The 19,325-nt window shown below is 39.6% G+C and overlaps 1 protein-coding gene across 2 annotated transcripts in view; it reads left to right on the forward strand.

Moving 5' to 3' along the window:
• The window catches only part of oxct1a (3-oxoacid CoA transferase 1a), a 40,029-nt gene that overhangs the window by 4,559 nt on the left and 16,145 nt on the right, over nt 1-19,325 (forward strand). Inside the window, exons 4-13 of one of the 2 annotated variants that reach the window (XM_070904206.1) lie at nt 1,985-2,120; nt 2,352-2,507; nt 3,166-3,266; nt 4,049-4,109; nt 14,153-14,260; nt 14,595-14,709; nt 15,189-15,283; nt 15,907-15,955; nt 16,332-16,404; nt 17,677-17,752. In XM_070904206.1, coding sequence (XP_070760307.1) covers nt 1,985-2,120; nt 2,352-2,507; nt 3,166-3,266; nt 4,049-4,109; nt 14,153-14,260; nt 14,595-14,709; nt 15,189-15,283; nt 15,907-15,955; nt 16,332-16,404; nt 17,677-17,752 — 970 coding nt within the window. Of the gene's footprint in view, nt 1-1,984; nt 2,121-2,351; nt 2,508-3,159; nt 3,267-4,048; nt 4,110-14,152; nt 14,261-14,594; nt 14,710-15,188; nt 15,284-15,906; nt 15,956-16,331; nt 16,405-17,676; nt 17,753-19,325 lie in introns of both variants that reach the window. The other variant, XM_070904205.1, reaches the window with a different exon arrangement.

Genomic DNA, 19,325 nt, shown 5'->3' on the forward strand with positions numbered 1-19,325 from the left:
TCCACTCACCCATGCAGATTGTATAAGTTGTTTGTACAATAGACATTGCTGACCTATTTTTGGTAGCAGTGAGAGCCAAGTGTAATTTTGGTTTTGGAATTGCTGCCTGGTTGCAGCGTCATTTACACAAAATGACAAGTTGAGAGGCTTAAAAAACTTAGACAATTTAGACAATAATATCCAAAGATATGGTTTGTGTCACTTTGTCTCTATACAGTTATCATTAACAATATCCTCATGTAGTGATGAAGTTTTGCTTTTTGAACGGGTTACATTTGTGTCTCACCACTATTGAGTGGTAGGACGCATAAACAGTGGGCTCTCTGTGCACTGTAACATGAGATGACAGGGATTCAGCTGTACACAAGAGAATATTATTGAGCTGTGACAGAACTGCACTCCTGCAGCTTAATATTTATTCTTTGATCAGCTGCTTCAGGAATGATCACAAAATGTTAGCATTAGATAAATTTACCAAACCCTGTCCCATAGACTGCCCTATGATGTGTTATAACTCTAGTGGTGTGTGTGACAGTGTGACACAGTTTTTGGACATCTGTTTTTGGTATTTTGAGCACACATGGCCTAGATATCTTGTCAGCTGACCTGAGGTTAGAGTTAAGGACAAAGCAGTAGTTCCTGTTTCTGCTTCTTGGGATACAGAAAGGAAGGAGAGCTCAGCTTTCCTCTTTGCCCTGATGAGTAAGAGCAGAGACAGAGTAGCAACAGAGAAAAACTTTGGGTACATGCTTTTACATTGACTTGATTTGATTACAGTGTTCTCAGAGGAATATTGCTTGTAATCGGACAGAGTGGGAAATATAAGATGATAAGATGTTTGATTTTAATGTTTATCTTGTATCACAAGACAATACCCTGTTTAAAACAGCTTTATATGTTTTAGAAAGTTTTATGAAGACCATGCCTTCATAGGTTAATGACTGACCAGCCACACTAAATCAGTCCTCTCATAGCTACTGGCCCATTTTATGAGTATTTCAACAACCCTAGTAACACAATAACTTTCTTTGGTCGCAGAAAGTTAGAAAGGAGTACTTGCAGGACTATGATTAGGTATTAGTTTGGCTGTCAAATCATAATGGTTTGTCCCAGTTTGATGGCCTAAATGTGGGACATCCTATAATACCATGTGGAGCAGGTGTAACCCAGACTTGAGAACAAGATGAGCAGTCTGAAGTTTGTCACCCCACTAATGACACCTTGTAGTGATTTAAAAAACAAATCATCCTGTGCAGTTTTCCCAGACGATAAACAAAGAGATGCTCATAAATGACTGTCTCAGTGGCTGCCTCTCCAGGCCCTGCAGCCGTGTTTGGTCTCATGAGCTTTCAGTACGTCTGTGGATAGGCTGCGGGTGGACTGTGCTTTGCCTGTCTAAGATCACATAAAGGAGTCATATCACATGGTTTAGCCCAGTTACAACCTTGAATAACCTCTCTGGGGATTTATGGTAATGTGAGCTATGTTACAAATTTGTAGAAGGTTAGGACATTCACAGACAACGAGTAGGGTCAATAATAAATAATAGATCTCTAACAAATGACCTAAAGTGGTTGGAAATCTGAAACGTAAAGTAATTGAAGTATTTTCACCATGTTTGGCAGTTTGTAGTAGAGGCACCTTAACCAGCCTTGAGTCTTTATATCAGCTTTGCACATCTGAACACTACAATCTTTGCAAAACTGCTCAAGCTCTTTCAAGTTGCATGGAGACAATGAGTGAAGAGCAGAACCTACATTATATAGACTCAGATGTTGAACTACAGTATTAAACTTGCAAAATCTGTGTATAAACAAGGCTGACTGTGATTCTCTCCAATTATTTGTGAAGCACGTGTTTCTAAGAAAATTATGAAATTTCGAATATAATGCCAAACTTCTCTGTAGTGGTGTTTTTTCAATATACTGTAGCCTAATTGACCCCTTTTTAAAAGTTTGTAATACTGTGTGTATGTTTTCTTCAGAGTGGATAACTTTGGTCTGGGCCTGCTGCTCCAGACTAAGCAGATCAAGAGGATGATCTCTTCTTACGTCGGGGAGAATGCAGAGTTTGAGCGACAGTATCTGGCAGGGGAGTTAGAAGTGGAACTGACACCACAGGTTTGTCAGAAAGCACAGGGAAAGGTTTATACATGAATTTCCACACAAACAAAAATGATACCCACATATTAAAACACACATTCACACACTAAATTTGCTCAATAAGTCTTGACTTGTTAAATTCCAACATCCAAATGGTCAGACTTCATACTTTATATATTACATACTTGACAATAACAAAGGCATGCAGTGGACATTTATCTGTTTAATCTGTCACTTTTTTCCCCACAGGGTACTCTTGCAGAGAGGATCAGGGCTGGTGGTGCTGGGATTCCAGCCTTCTTCACAGCCACCGGCTATGGCACACTGATCCAAGAGGGAGGCTCTCCTATTAAGTACAACAAAGATGGCAGCATTGCTATCGCCAGTGAGAGAAGAGAGGTGAGAGTGCTGCATCCCTGTTGTTGTTGTTGTGCCATCAAGCCCATCATGAAGTCAATGCAAACTTTCTTTGCTCGGGACGACTGCAGATATTTTTCCAGACGCTTGGTCGGAGAGTTTGTTTGATGGTTTGGGGCCTGTGGTCTAATTTGGGTGCGGTACATAGAAGTGGTCTTGAATCCACCTCATAATGGCCCCACCATTTTTTTGCTCCCCAAGAGCTCGGGTGTGGTGCGTTGTAGTGAAGGCCAAATTCTCTATACAGTGGAAGATGCATAAAGTGATGAGTTGAACAAATCATCATCAATAAAAACACACTTAAGGAGGACTGGCCATTGCAATGAGTTAATGTTCGTAATGTGAATGTATGCATTGAGAAAAAGAAAGAAAATTGCAACTGGTTTGATTTTAGTGTTGTAGCAGGCCCAAAGATACTGCATTTAAATAATGAGAGAAACATCTAAAGTTCATGTTTACAAAAATAATGCTTTTCACAGATGTAACTTAGATGGCGCAATGCATTGCCATGAATGTTTGTTTTGCTATTGATTTCCATGTGTGAAAAAAAGTTAAAGTAATGACTAATCTATGTCTGGACTCTAAGTCTGAAACAGGTCACCATGTTCAACCATGTGAAATGTGTTGTCATTTTGCACAGGTGCAGGAGTTCAATGGCAGGCACTATATCATGGAAAAGGCCATCACCGGAGACTTTGCACTGATCAAAGCATGGAAAGCTGACAGGGCTGGAAACATTGTTTTCAGGTAACTGATAAAGTGGAAAGTAAGCAAAGAGTTTTGATCATGCTGCAGTGAACAGAAATATCTACTGATGACACGTCATTAGCACAGACCTGTAATATGGCAATGTCAGTATTTATCTTGTAAAGAATCAGCTTCTCCCTGCCTCAAAGCATATTAGACTAGTCTTAATCACCCTGGTTGTGTTTGCACAACAATCAGCACATGCTGCTGGTGCCATGTGGTGACTTCACTATTCATTTAGTTGAGACTTGACCTTACTTTTGATAAGATCTTTGAGGGATGTACTGTATGGACCAATTCTAATCTGTACACTTTCAGTTTATATTAGCTACATGCTTTTGTTTGTTCAAAGTTTGTACAACATATCGTAGTATTTATATCTTGCATCATTATCTATATCTTGAATTATTCAGCCATCATATTTATTTCAGGATGGGGTTGGGATCATCACTCGTTATTGCTAATTTCCATTTCAACAATATACATGGATACTGTTCTTGGAATATCCTCATTAGTTTAGTAAGTATAGGCCTTCCATCTAGCATCAGTAAGGTAATTGCACCAACCTGGTGAATGTGAATGATAGAAATGTTTAGATGTAGTAAAGTCTTTCTCCACAAGAGAGCAATGTCCTCCAGTTAACTAACAGTGTAATATCCAATGTCTGATATCCATTATAAGCTGAGAGTTTCGGAGTTTACTTGCTCATCTTTGCTTTTGGTTGAAATATTTCCTTACCTCCTCTTTTAATATCATCTCTGTCTTGCTCTTTTTTCTGGCAGGAAAACAGCCAGAAACTTCAACCAACCTATGTGCAAGGCAGCCAAAACCACCATAGTTGAGGTATGCATTTCCAACAACACAATAATTTGCTTGTAAACCTGGAGTCTACCTGGAACATGTCTCCTGACACATATCTATCAGTGGAGTCACCATCTCAGAATCTAGACTTCTGCCCTTCTTGAATGGTTTTCATGCATTGTGTAGACTTTCATTTTCTAGGAATTTAGTTATTCTGTCCCCCACAGCTGAAATAGGCCCTCTTGGCAAAATGTAAATAATGTAAATGTTGTCTACATTTAATACAATAACAACTGAACTCTGACAGACACTCCATATATCATGATATAAACATCCTAAATTAAATACCATTCTTAAACTCCAGTGCCTCTTGAAACTGATCTGGAATGAGCGTGTGAATTTGTGTTTCAACCACCCACATCTACAGGTAATCTGTGGAAAAAACATTGCAATTATGTTAACTGTAGACCGTGAAGAAAATGGGGTAAATAAAACAGCCATTTGAACCCAATCACACAGTAGTCAAAAGTAACAATAGTCACCTACACACCCGATAGCCAGTAAAGCAACAAAACACATCATCATTTCAGATAGATGCTACAGTATCTAACCACCCTCAAAGGACAAGAGGCCTATTTTTTTTACACTCGAGGTCAGAAGCAGACTGGTTTATGGTCGTGGGCTGAAAAGATCACCTTGAATTGGGAATAGTTTATATTCCTTTTAATCTAACTCTCAGACCTCAGAAATTATTTGTTGATTAGAAGTTTTAAGATCTTAGCCTCCATCTGTATGGCTAAAAATGGAGTGAGAATGCCCTGCTATCTCTGGGCTGTCTGTGTCAGACCGAGGTTCATTCTATCTGTCTGGTTACCCACCTGTCTAGCATTTGACAGTCTAGAAGTGGGATCGCTCATCTCTTCCCTCTGTGTGTGTGCGCGTGCGTGTGCGTGTGCGTGCGTTTCTGTCTCTTTCTCCAACACACAAACAGCTTCACACCTCCCATATAGACACCGTTTGATTCAGAGAGCAGCAGGGAGAAAAACTGCGTGTGTGAAAACCATAAAACACAGGCGCTTTCTGAAGGCGCTTTCTGAAAAGAAATCAGTAGCGAAGGGTCTCTCATAAATCTTACAGGGTTTCACAAAGCACATTTTCAATTATTCCACGGTTGCTGGGCCTGAGATTTAGTCTGCTGTTGATTAGAAATGTCTGGGACCAAATGGGGAGAGTAAATTTTCTCACTATAGAGTTGTTGTGGACTGTTGATCACTAAAATATGGTTTACGGTAAATAGCACCGGTATGAATGGGTTTTAAGACAACAGTATTCTGCACACGTCACAACCAAAATAACAATAAATTCGACCAGCATGATGCAAAATAGTTGAATTAGTGCATGTGTGGTGGTGACGACCATGATGCTAAGAATGGATATCAATGAATTATGGAGAATCAGTGCTTTGGTATAATAGAAATTACCCAATTTTCTTCTACAGGGACAATGAGACTAGTCGCTCTGACAGCAGTGATGGTACAAAGAAATGTGTCTGTATGAGGTCTGCTGGAGTTGTGATGTAGGCCATAGTGACATGAATGAAAATGCAACTCTGCTTAGTGAGCTACTTCATGAAATGCAAGCATAATTGGTTGGATTTAATATTGAACTGTCTGCTTCAACCTTTGGGCACCCAGAATCATCTGCTCAGGGTGGTTTTGGTGAGTGGAGAGGATGAAACAATTGTTTTAAGAGGTTTTGAGACCCAGGATGCATTTGGGCTGAGGAACAGTGGGGGGGGGGGTTTCCAATTCCCAGGTGCATTTCGAAGATTGTTTTTGTGGCATTTCTACTAGCTTACAGAGAAGAGTGGCAGGAATGATAGTAAAGAAAGAGGGAAGGAATGACATGATGAGTTGAAAGGGAGATTTAGATCCCCCAATATCACAAGCTTCCAGGATGCACCTGACGTACTTCAGTTAACAAGGTCTAAGAAAAGTTATGAACACAAACAGCCTCTGCAAAGTCATGGATTCAGAAATAATTGCTTGACTTAATTTTTTTAAACAAGGACACAGTATATACAGCCTTTTTTAATGGAGCACTAGTCATGTGTGTGTGTAGCCTAAAGAAATGTTATTATAAATTGCCTATTTATGAGAAGAATTAATGGCACCTCTCAATCAATTAACCTCACCCAAAACACACTCCAGAACCAGACACAAATCATCTTATTTTTGGAAAGGAAAGCTCTGCATTTGCATCGGAACATAAATGGCTCAATTTTAAATGTAATTTTATGTTCCTTGCCAGCACTAAAACGAGACTGTGTCAAACAACTGTGTCAGTTTCAGCCTAGTCTTTGAAGATTGTGCATGTCACCCCGTTTTCATGTCATGTTCTAATAACAAATAGTCCTTTCAGACACTTGTCTTCCACATATCAACTAAATGCTTGTATTTGGCGGGGTATTCACAGTGCTGCAGTCTGACAAATGGTATCAAACAGGATTCTCAAATGTTGAATTGTAATTCAGTGCATTTTAAAAGTCTTCCTCACTTTCTGTGGTTATTCTTTTGTTTTTGAAAATATGATGGCAAACATGAATTCTCTTACTCATTGATACCAATCCACTTCAAATTCCTAATATGAATAATAAATAAACATGTCTCCTAATGTAAGATATCTAATTTAAAATGAAATAGTATTTCAAAATGTGTAATTACAATGGCTGTCTGAACACTTAGTCTTATCGTCCTATCACGTGATTTGTCAAATTGTATCCGCCAGTTTTTTATGGTGCCTTTTTTTATGGCAGTGCAGGTAACATATGAGCATTATCTATGACAAGACTATTTATTGGTGACAATAAAGTAATAGATCTGTACATTAAGAGCCTTTTATCTCTGATACTGAAGCAATTACCATCTCCCTGAAAATAAATGTATCTTTAGGACTCACTGCATGCTCCGTCATAAATCTGGTGATATGCTGTCAATATTGACCCTGCTGTCCTGCGGCGGGTTAAGGCTGGGAAAGGAACCAACAGACAGAGTCAGGTTTTTTTTTAAGCTATTCATTTAACTTGCAGCTCAGCTTGGCAGCTAAGGCTGGTGTGCGGCAAGCTCTCTGGCGATCATGTTGCACAGTAAATTGCTTGTCTGCTGGACCAGATTTCTTTTTCTGTAGCCTAAATACAGCCAGGTAGACTCAGTTGATGTCAGGACATTGAGAAAATACTGACAGGACTAGGGGAAATTGGGTAGAATAAAGATAATGCACTTCTCAGTTTCAGTCAAAGCGCAGCAACTTAGACAGCAGGTACAAATAGACCAAAACAACTAGGTTGATTTATTAGTCAGGGACAACCCCAAATCTCCTTATCAGTATGATTCTGGTCATTATTTTTTATTAACTAATAAAAAGAAAATCACCACACTGAAGTGTGTCAAAGTGAGTTCCATAAATACCATCGAGCTTCCCCTTGACTCATGGCAAAAGCTGGTACCCATTAGCCTCTTGAATAAAATTTTGTTTTGCCAGCCCACTCCTCTCTCATGGTTGTTTGAATTGTCTGCACTTGAACTCTTAGCCTGCAGAATGCGATGACTCCAGTCTAACTTTGTTAGTAAATCTGCAAATTCTTAACTTATACTTGATATGTGTGCTGCAATATTGTAGCTTTCTTTTCTAAAAGGCAAGTTAAATTTAAATATTTACATACTCTGTCAGTCCTCAAAGTATCCATTTTAATTTGAATTCTGAGGAACTCCTACACCTGAGGCTCAGTGAATGTGTGTAATGCATTAGCCTAAGGGGCTAACAGAATTGTAGATATATAACCTGGTGACTCCACTTCTGTACGATATTAAGGGCAATTCTCGGAAGCAAATTCAAATGATCTCCAGCCAGTCTATCAATAACCCTGCAGGCTCCCTTTTTCACAAGGGACTACACATTTACAATGTTTAAGATAAAAGGATTGACATTTTGTTATATTCTGTTCTATCACAGTACACCTTCTTATACATGTGTCTTTAATAACAGATTAAGGTTTGACAATAGCCATCATACAGCAGCTTCCTTGCCTCAGTTCAGTGACTACTGGCGTATCATTGTAGTCCCTGTCACAATTCTGATACATACATTCCTTTTTTTTGTGCTGAATTTAAACTACAAGAGGCAGGAATGGTGTCAGAAAACGAGATAACACAAAAGCACTTTGAAAATTACCAGATCATCACCAGTTCCTGCCATGGTTGCTAGGCAACCAAGCCCTGCTATTCAATTGTTGAATGTTCTGCGGTATCCAGCTGGTCCAGTTATTCCCTTATCGCAGGTACAGTGAAAGGCCCCTGTTCATTGTGGGATACAATACACCAGAGACTGAATCAAAGCAGTGGTTTCTGCTGTTGTTCCACCATCAGTCACAGTAAATGACTCAACTGTATTCTGTTACTGTGGCAATGCAATGCAGTGGTGTGGGTGTTGGTGTGCACGCACAGCCAGCCAGTCATGCATGCATGAATTCAGTGAATGTATTTGTAAATGTGTTTTGTTCTTTTAACCAGGCTGGAGACCTAATTGGATATAAATGACCTCCATCCTCAGCCTTCCACTGTACATTTGTCTTGAGACAAAAATAGCAACAAACATTTTTGCACACATTAGCAAAAAAACGGCAATCTCAGTTTCAGTCATGAATTGGGAGCTTCAACGAGGTGTAGGTAATGTTTCATGTTTGGCCATGGCAATTGTTTTGAACTAGTATCTCTACAAAGGCATTGCACACTACTGAGTCTCCAGAGCAAATTGTGGTAATTGCAGGGCAGGCTGGGCTACATGGGTATAAAAGCCTTTGACATCTTTTTTTCCTCAAAGTGTGCATAAGCTTGTTTGTATGTGTGTATGGGAAGATAATGTGTCACAGTGACACTGACTGCATTAATATTGTACTTACACATCCATTTAGCAGAGACTATCTTGAGATGTGAGACTACATATAATTTCATGAATTAGCAACCTTGATAGTGATGGAAGACAATAAAATGAATTTATAGTAGCCTTGAAAGAAGCACACATGAGCTTACTTGTATCTAGTGAGCCAAACAATTTATAAGAAAAAATATTTGATAATGACATATTTCTAATATCTCAAATTTTCCCTTACTCCTAAATAGCTTATTTAGAAAATAAATATTTACCATCAGCTCTTATTGGTACTTTTATGTGTCAACATTAACAGTAACAGAGGAGTTCCAAGACCAGATAATATTTTACATTCATGTGTCAATTCTCTGAAACTAAATTTAGGTCATCTGTTTGTCCATTTCTGTTCAGGCACCAGTGCTTAAATTAATATTGGCGTCTGATTAAAGTAGTCGACTGAATGTAGTCTGTGGGCTTGCAGCTGCCCAGGTCAGGCCTTACCTTCATTAATTAAAACATTTGAAGATACAGTCTCATGTTGAGCCAAACAGAAAAGCTGATAAATATTTTATAACTAGTGTTTTGTACTGCTTACCTTTTTAGGGATATTGCTGGCAGTATTTGCCCATCTGCATTGCCAAGAAATGTTGCAGAAGCATTGCTCCAATTTTAAAATGCTTTTTGGGCATATTGGTGTAATCTGAAATGGAACATTACATCACATGGCTGGCATTGACTGGTCTAAGAGTCAGAGTCTAAGTCAGGTTCGGCATAGGCTTATATTCACATGCAATGCTGACTTTTACTGATGACTGATACTAAAGCCAGTGACGGATTAATAATCCACTGTAGGTCACTATAGGAGCGGTTGAACAGAGAGACAGAGAAGGGGACAGATAATACATTTTAAAAAAGAGATGATGGGTGCCAGTAGGAGAGGAAGACAGATTTACTGAACATATGCACAAACTGAATGTTTGAAATGGCAAATTTGCATCTTATACGCTCTGACTATAAGTTCAAAGTTCCCTGATGGCTGCCTGTCATCTGAATCTGAAGCACATTGCACGGAGGCTTATGTCTTCTTTGAAATGTAAACATCACCATTTGAGCTGGGAGCGGAGTTGTCCATGTGCAGTATGTGTCATTTGAAAAATGTATTTTTAGTTCCTATAATGTTGTCAGGGTTTTGCATTGGCTGGCTGTCTCCCATTTTCTGGATACCATAAAGGCTGTCATAGGCGAGGCAAGCTTCCACTGAGAGGAAACAGATTGTCAATATTCTGGGTTAGAGGATATAGTCGGAGCTGAGCCCCGAAAGTGGCGGCAGAGCATGGCCAAGTGCCCACATACACAAACACACACTGGGAGGAAGATGGAGAGGCTATAAATACACAGGGTAATGAGAGTGTGGTGTCACTGTCATCCTCATGCTCTGTCGCCCGTAGCCACACCACCTCTTTCTCCTGACTGCGTGTTTGTGCTCGTACTGAGATGCTACACACACAAACAAAACACAGACCTGATGGATTATAAGATCAGGTAGCTCCACAATTAAAGTATTAGTTACTGAAGATTTAATAGTCTGTAACATCTAAGTTTGTCAGTGTGTTGGCCTTTACATACTCAGAAATGATGCAGTTTTATTAAGGTCATACTCAGGCCGTCTGAGTAAAGTTTTTGTCTCACTAGTGGCAGCGATGTCAGTGCGCCCAACACTGATCCAAAATGAAATAGCCAAACATCTACTTGCCAGATTGATGTAAAATTTGACAAGCTAGACAAGCCTATATAGTGTCCAAAGGGAAAGGGAACGACCTGATTTTCATTAAATTTGCCGTGGGTATCAACGGTGATCAGAGGAAAAGTTACTATGTTTTTGGTGACTCCAAAAAAACAAATTCTGCTTTGGCACAGTTGTACACCCATCACTGGGAAGGCTCTTTAAAAGTGTAAAATTAACACTGTTCTCCATTCACTCAGTCCATTGCCTTTGTAATCAAGGTGTAATGAACACTGACAGAGTTATGATGTGCATACAATCTGAAGACACAAACACAACGATCCTGTTTGGTAATTTGGTGGCTGGAATGTAGACTAGATGGTCAGTGTGAGTGCAATCATCTCAAATGAATACCTTTAACTGAATTCATGTCTGAAAGCACGCTGGCATTTTCCATTTACTGATCATAATTGGTTTTAGTTCCATATATGTAAAATGTGGCCAAGCTGTAAATGTAGCACTGTTTGTTTTTATTTTGGTTGAGCAAACATTAGTGATTGGTATGGCATATTTCCAACATTGTTTAATAACCCTAGAGGAAACACTGCATGCAGCACCACCGTCTGTGGTTTATTCTAGGAATCTGGTAGCAGTGTGATCCAATCAGTTTGAGATTAACAAGATTTGACAAAGCTCACAGCCTAAAAAAGCACAAACTCTCGAGAAAACGCTTGTTGTGTCCCCAGATGGAACTTTCATTCGCTCTGTCCTCCTGCCAGCTCACTTCATGCTTTGCTCAGCTCTCATTGATGTGAAAATCGTTCTACAGATACGGGAATATCAATGTCAATGTGTGTCTACGCATGTGCCTGTTTGCTCGCTCCACACACCTGCTCATTTGCGTGTGTGTGTGTGTCTATGTGTTATTCTTGTGTGTTTTTTATTATTTTATTTTAATGCATTATCCGTCCTCGCCCGTTGAACCTCCTGTCTGAACTGCATCTGAGCTCCGGTGCAGCCGGGACGCATGATCCTAGATGAAAGGAACAGAGGCTTTTTTATGTACACAGCACATTTAAATTGCATGAGCTTGCTATTGTGCTGTGACTTAGCTTTGGAAGGCTAATTGAAAATTGAGTTGAATACAGGGTTTGTTTGCATGTGAGACCAACAAACGGACATGGAGAAACCCATCTCTGAGGTGTGATTTCATTTCTTTTTTTTGTTGTCGCTAGTTTTTGAAGGGCACATCATTTGACACCTGTTAATCAAAGAGGCAAAATTAGGAATCAATACTGTTATTTAAATTCACTCATCTGAAGTCTTGAAATTCATGTCACCAAATATCTATAGTGATTCCAATGCCCCACAGTCTTCCCTATTTCAATACTGTTACTGTTTTATAATTTGATGAGCTCAGTCTCGCTTGATGAAGATGTCAATAGAAATCATCATTTTCAGAAAAGACAGATCGTGCCCCCAGAGAAAGATGTGGGTGGATGTGTGGGACTGCTGTATCAATTCTCTCGCGCTACCAATCTCATCTTGCACGGCCTCGTTTTCACTGTGGAGCATCAGAGATTTACCATAACCCGACCGAGAGAACCAGAAAAAGAGTCTAAAATCACTTTACGGTCCTGAGTGGCCCTTGCTCACCACAGACCAAAACCTGCGTATCCATGACAACGCTAAGATGGGATCCACTCTTAGCCATTGACTCCTCTCAGTCAGCTCTGAGTGCTGAGGGAGGAAGTGGAGATAAGGAGAGATTCAATTCAATTTGCTCTGAACGGCTGCTTGCCCCTCATGTAAATGGAATAAGTAGGTTACACTCTGGGCTACACAGGAGTGAGGCACAGAAACGTAGACGGGAAGGTGAGAATTATGTTGTCATGGTTGAGTCCCCTTTTGGTCCCCAGAGATGTGATGATAACTCGTGGTGCTTAGTTGTGCTCTCTTCTTTTTCTTCCTTTTTAATATTGTGTCATTTCAAGAGCTTTTCCCCCTTGAAGACTCTTCAACAAAATAAGAAATTGCACCTCCTCCCTCTCTGAGTCTCTTCTGTTTGATAAAGGAAAATCCGTTCTTTGAAAGAACGCCTACTGACGATCCCTACCCAGCTTAGTTTGATTCTTATGTTGATTTAAAATCTCAGGGACCACTGTGTTTAATAACACGGACTACTGTAAATATGTACATGACTTTTTTTTAGGAGCGTGAGCAGGCTAAAATGGGCAGCAAGATTTAGTGGAGCCCACACATGCTGTACAGCTCCCCCTGAATACCTGTATAAGTGCAGGCTGTAGGCTCAGTTTATAGCAGTTCCTAATGTTACCTAAGGAGGAGGGTGCAGGTGCATGCATTTCTATCCCAGTCATGTTGACCCAACGCGGCTTAAATCAATAGCCATTTCCATCTGTGTCTTGTTAGACAGAAATAACCCTTTATGTATACTCTTCTCTGATGCTGGGCACTTTCTACATAAAGGTGGTGCACTTCTGTCTCAGAGTCTGGAATATATTATTTGGTACGTATCCGAGACGCATCTTTTTCTTATTATGATGCCATATTAAATGCAAGAGTAATTAAAGTGTTATGAGGGTATATTTAGACAATGTCAGTGGCCAATTTCATAGCAGCTCCACTGAGATTCGAAGAGTAAGCTGAGCTGAAATGTAAACCTTGTAAGGGAGTTTGTGGAATAGACCTAAAAAAATAGGAAGCCAAACATTGTTTTCCACATAGGGGAGGAAAAGTTTCTTTTGACCTTTTGTGTTTGGTTTGACCAAAGTCCTCCCAGCACCTAAACAATCTCCTCCACGCACCCCTACTCTCCATCGCCTTTGATCCCAGGATCAAGCTACGTTCCCTGGGCTTGGTGTGTCAGATAATACTCTTCTGTTTTCAGTCAGCCAAGCTGGGTTTGGGTACACAGACAGCTCTCACTGGACTCAGTGGAGTTGCTAAAATAATAATGCAACACCTTCTCCCACAAATATTTACCCTCTCTTCCCTGTGAAAGACATGACAGTAGCAGAATTTTTAAACCTGCGAGACTGTCATGCTTGGAGAACAAATGTCTGCTTGTGCGTCACCCTCAATGTTGTTCAATTTAGGATTAATATCAAACAAGTTTTTAAAAGTCTGCTATATTCCTTAAAATAGCATTCTTTTTTTAACAAGAGGGCCTTTTAAAAAATTACCCAAAAGCCTAAAAATCAAGGTAATTTCTTGAGATTAGCCTGCAGATTGGCAAAAGAAAATCTGCTGGTCTTTATCAGTTAATCTTTTAAATTTCATAGCTGGGTAGGCAAAGGTTATTTCCTGGTAGCACAGTTCCATCAGTGGAAGGTTTCCTTATCTGAACTTTAATCTCAAGGGTCGTGAAACATTTTACAGGTGAAGGCGAAGCTCATCGCTCTGTGTCTGTGTGCAGGTGGAGGAGGTGGTGGATGTTGGGACCTTTACTGAAGAGGACATCCACATACCCAGCATCTACGTCCACAGGGTCGTCCAGGGAGCCAGTTTCGAGAAAAGGATTGAGGTACAAAACAAGGCCTTTCAGAGCTTGCATGAATGGACAGATTGTACATGAAAGCCATGAAATGACATGTGGCCATTCTCTATATTTTCTGGATAATATCATTCTGTGAGAGTCCATTTAACAATTGGTTAAATGAATAAGAAATGATTAATCCTATAACAAAGTGTAGAGTTAAACCCTTTCTGACTAAGCCTTTGTTGCAGGGTTTAACATTGCCATCATTGTGCAGAAACACAGATACTAGGTCATCCATATGTGTCCTTGTACTCGCTACCAGAAATAGCCTTTCAAGATGCTGTCTCCCTGTTCCTCATATATCTCTGTATGGTTCCAGAAACGCACGGTAAGGAGAAGCCAAGAAGCAAAGCCCAAACCAAAGAAGGACTCTGATATTGTTCGAGAAAGGATCATTCGGCGGGCTGCTCTGGAGTTTGAGGATGGGATGTATGGTATCCTTTTAGAAGAATACAAGCAGTGAGCAAATTACAAAATCATATAATTAATTAACACAAGTAAAACCAAACCAGGCCTTAGCCAATAACAGAAAAAAGAAAGTTGTGCCTTGGTTTCCTTTCTTTTCAACATGCATAATGAATAATTGTAGCCTTTGCACCAGTTGATTGCTCTGGCAAATTATGCACATACTTCAGTACTTTTGATTCAGCATTTCACATTTACATGTTATTGTGAAAGCACTCGTCCTTCCTCATAAAAACAGCCTTAGTTTTTGAGTCGCCGATCTGTGATTAACAACTCTGTGATTTTTGGTCTGATAATTCAGCATGACACGTTTAGTATCTTGGAAATGTTAAGACTTTAAAATTCTGTGGGTTTGAGCATTGTCCACTCATCTTAATACTTTCACATCTACTCACTTCCATTGCATGATTACAAATGTAGTCGTTATCATCTTTAACAAGCCAACCAGCCAACCTTGGTATTGGCATCCCCATGCTGGCCAGCAACTTTATAAAACCAGACATCACTGTACACCTCCAAAGTGAAAATGGAATTTTGGGACTGGTAAGACGCCTACAGAGAGCTTTCTTTCCCCCTCAAGTTTCAGTGCTTTGAATCTCAACTAAACAAGCTAACGAGCAGCACATTTTCTGACGGTCGTTTTAAGCAGCAGCAAATGTTTTAAAACTGAATTGTGCTCTGAGCATGTAGCAAGATGAATGACCATTCATTTGAGTGGTATCATTCCTAGTTGAAATGTGCTGGGTTTGTTATGTAACAGATTGTGGCAGTTTGACACTTTTCTCTTCCATTTTTCTTTCTCACAATCATTATTTGCTGGCTGAGCCTTCAACAAAGGCTGCTGCTGCTGCTATGGAATGACTTTCCAATCACTTGAGTTGACAGGATAATGTAGGCGCCAATGCTAATGCCTTTATTTGTCAAAGTTTTTAATTATGAGTGCCAGTTTTAAAAAGGTACTGCCCTCTCTCCTCATCTTCTCTCCTCTCTGTCCAAAAGGATTGCTCCCTTTGTTGAACACAGAGAAAATCAATGTCTCATCTAATCAGAAAAATATGATTGTGTCTGTCTTTCCCTTGAAAGATCATGGCCGGTCAGTCTGAGTGATATGTGTGACTGCCCGTCTGTGTGCACATTCTTGTTTATCTTAATTTCTCTCTGTATAGGGCCCGTACCCCACTGAGGATGCAGTGGATGCAGACCTGATTAACGCCGGTGAGAGTTATCCTAATCAATAGCTCCCAGTGAGAAATGAATGTATAAGTAAAAGATTAGAAGGTGAAAGTACGTAAAAGCTGTGGAAACATTAGTCTAACTAAATGTGACTTCCTATATTTTCTGTCTGTTTTCCTGGTTATACACACACTTGCCTGCTTAAAACAATGATCATTTAACATTTTATTCATTCATCCATTCATTTACTTTTATGTATTTGTATCTTTTCATTTCATTTACCTTCTTTGTGTTTATGCTTATCTGTAAACTGTGTTGCTTTTAGATAAGTGTGTTATTAACAAAGTTTACTGCTATAATAAATTAATCCCAATATTTTTGTTTTGTCAAAATTAAACATGTCAACTCTGTTCCGCAGGGAAGGAGACTGTCACTGTGCTCCCCGGAGCTGCCTATTTCTCCAGTGATGAGTCATTTGCTATGATCCGAGGGTAAGGCCATAACACATGAGCTTTGAAAACTTATTTTCTGACTGAAAGTTGACATTCCTGGATTTACATGTAGACAGCTTATTAATACTTAAAAATAATTTTCATGAGTCACTTCTCTGAACTTCTTGGTGCAGTTTATCCAAGCACACTTGTGTCACTTTCTCAGCGTGTTTTCCCTTAATTCAATTGTTTGTCACCTGCACTGTAAGCCAGCTATAACCATTAAGCAGGACTTGACCACAGGACATAGCCGCAATTTGTAACACTGGATATTAACAAATAGCGACTGTCACCAGTACAACTAGACAGCAGTCTTGCCAATATTCCCAAGGTCCCTGGTTCTTATTGATTCGCCAGCCGTCTGAGATTGCCCACCCGCACACCCTGCAGCATCAGTTCTGTTTGTCCACCCAGTGGAAATCCAATAGTGCTCATAAATAGCGCTGTCCAGTCACACTGGCGGGGACCAAGCGGAACCATGCTGACTGTGTGTGTGTCTGTCTGTGCGAACACCCTTAAGACTCCAGAGTCGCTGAGAAAGAACAACACAACATATGGTGGATTGTGAGCCATGTTGCCTCAAATACCACACCATCTACTTCTCATACTGGGATTACATTTAGACATGTAGTTCTTTAACACAAAATGTTATCACTTCTTAGTGTTGTGTCCCAATGTGGCCTCACACCTGCTATGTGTTGCCACATGCAATGGAAAAACAATGAGGTATTAAGATACTTATGAGATAACCCTTTTGGCAGCAGTTTAAATCTATGCAACTGCAAGCATCCTAACAATGCCCCTGCCTGCTCTAGAGGCATTCTTGGATACCTCGCTTAAGACTTTTATAAGGAGAAACAGGAAAATTAATTGCTGAATTAATAATTGGGAAATTATTTATAGAGAAAATAAATTACTAACTTGCCCATAGAATTAGACCTAAATTCATTTAAATTCATTCTGCTAATACAGCACGTTTATATGTAACAGGCATTTAATGTGGCAGATGGAGCAGATAAGATCTCCACACCAACCAGAGAGTAAACATGCAAAAGACAAATCATATTTTAGAAACAAAGCTGTAGTTAGATGATACAGTAAAGGGGATGAAAATAAATAATACTCCATCAAGTATCAAGTATTTGCGTTTGTATTGCGTGTCTGGGGTAAATGTAACAATACTATATGCATTGTTTTGATGGGAGTGGACTCATAACTTGAACTGATTCTGAAGTTGACAGCTGTCTTCTTCGGTTGTGTCATTCTCTTTAGGGGTCACATCAACCTGACAATGCTGGGAGCCATGCAGGTGTCAAAACATGGAGACCTAGCCAACTGGATGATCCCAGTAAGTCTGGTTTTGATGGCACATCTATTAACTTTTATTTCAAATGTATGCTTTCTGCTGGGGGTCAACACAACAATATCAGTACAGGCATGCTCCAAATGCTGCTTTGTGAAGCTTATAATAGTCTTTTTTTTTAAGGTTTGTGTCAGAGATGTGTTCATTCTGTGGTGATGTAAAGCTTGTGGTGCTTTTCTGTTGGTTTGCATGACATTTTACTGGTATACATGTTGTGTCAAGGACACATACAAGGACATGGTATACCTAAATATTTCTACATTATTCGACTCAGTCTTTATCTTTAGACTACTGACTGTCACAAGTCAGAAACTCTGAATAGAAAGAAAGAAATATCTTTTTCTGATTTAATTGTATCGACATTTTGATATTTACTTTACTGTCAATTAATAATACACTTGACATGAGGCTTTGGAATCAACCACAAAATAATATTAAGAGAAACTCTGAATTAGTGCTGCAACTAACAGTTCATTATTGATTAATCTGCTGATTGTTTTCTCCTGTTTTAAACATAAAATAGTTGAAATTCTTGTCACATTTTATTAGAGCCAAAGATATTCAGTTTGCAATCATGTTTAAATGATTATCAGAATAGTTGCAGATTAATATTCTGTTGATCAGCTCTACTCTGAATACCTGGATGACTAATTCACCTTAACTCGGGTTTCCTCATATCCCCAGGTTAAAATCTTCAAAAGTTCATAAGATCTTAAAGGTCATTGTAGGGAAAAAATGTGTTTATTGCATACCTGGTGGCCGTCAGCTTTTCTCAATAAAAGAGGTTGAAACAGATTCACAAAGGTGCGGCCTTGGTTGTTGTTGTTATTCAAGAGCACAGGGTTATGTTTGTTGAGGGATAGGGGGTGTTTGTGGGTGCTATGGTATAATGGGTGGCCAACATTTTTGCTAGATGTTTCATCAGGTCAATTGGCCTTAAGACCACAGTGGCCACAGTCCTCCTCAGTGATTACTAAGGTCAAGAACCCATTAAAATCCTGTTCACAATGTGGGAGGGCTCAACCAGAATGCCCCCTGGCACACAGCTGTTTTCTGCTTGACTGAAGTGTACATGCAAGGTTGTTCCAGCCAGTGCATCATTTTATAGATGCGTCTCCTCTAAGCAGCCAAGTGGATAGAGGCTGGATAGAGAGTGTTGAATGATGTTTACAGGTGGAGACCTTGAGAATAAAACATTCATATTTAAACATAAGTCACGTAAGCCAGCACTGTGCACAAGAATACTGTTGTTGATGGAGATCTCTAAATTTTGCAGCGTAATTCATTTTCTCTTTACCTCTCCAGTTGTACTTGTTTGTCCATGGTAATTGCTAATTAACCAGTGCTTGATTAGGCACGTTTATCTTGTCTGGCCATTCTAGTGTTAGACAGTTTGAACAGCAAAATAATGCAGCAAACAGGCACACATATCATTGTCCTCACCTATGCTTCAATTGTCATTGTCCCCTCTTTTGAAAGGGCAGATGAAGAGAATTACATTTCCCACCTTCTGTGATAATGAAAATTATTCACTATCTAAAGATGGGTACATAGCGTG

The sequence above is a fragment of the Enoplosus armatus genome, chromosome 4, assembly GCF_043641665.1.
Source record: "Enoplosus armatus isolate fEnoArm2 chromosome 4, fEnoArm2.hap1, whole genome shotgun sequence".
NCBI lineage: Eukaryota > Metazoa > Chordata > Actinopteri > Centrarchiformes > Enoplosidae > Enoplosus > Enoplosus armatus.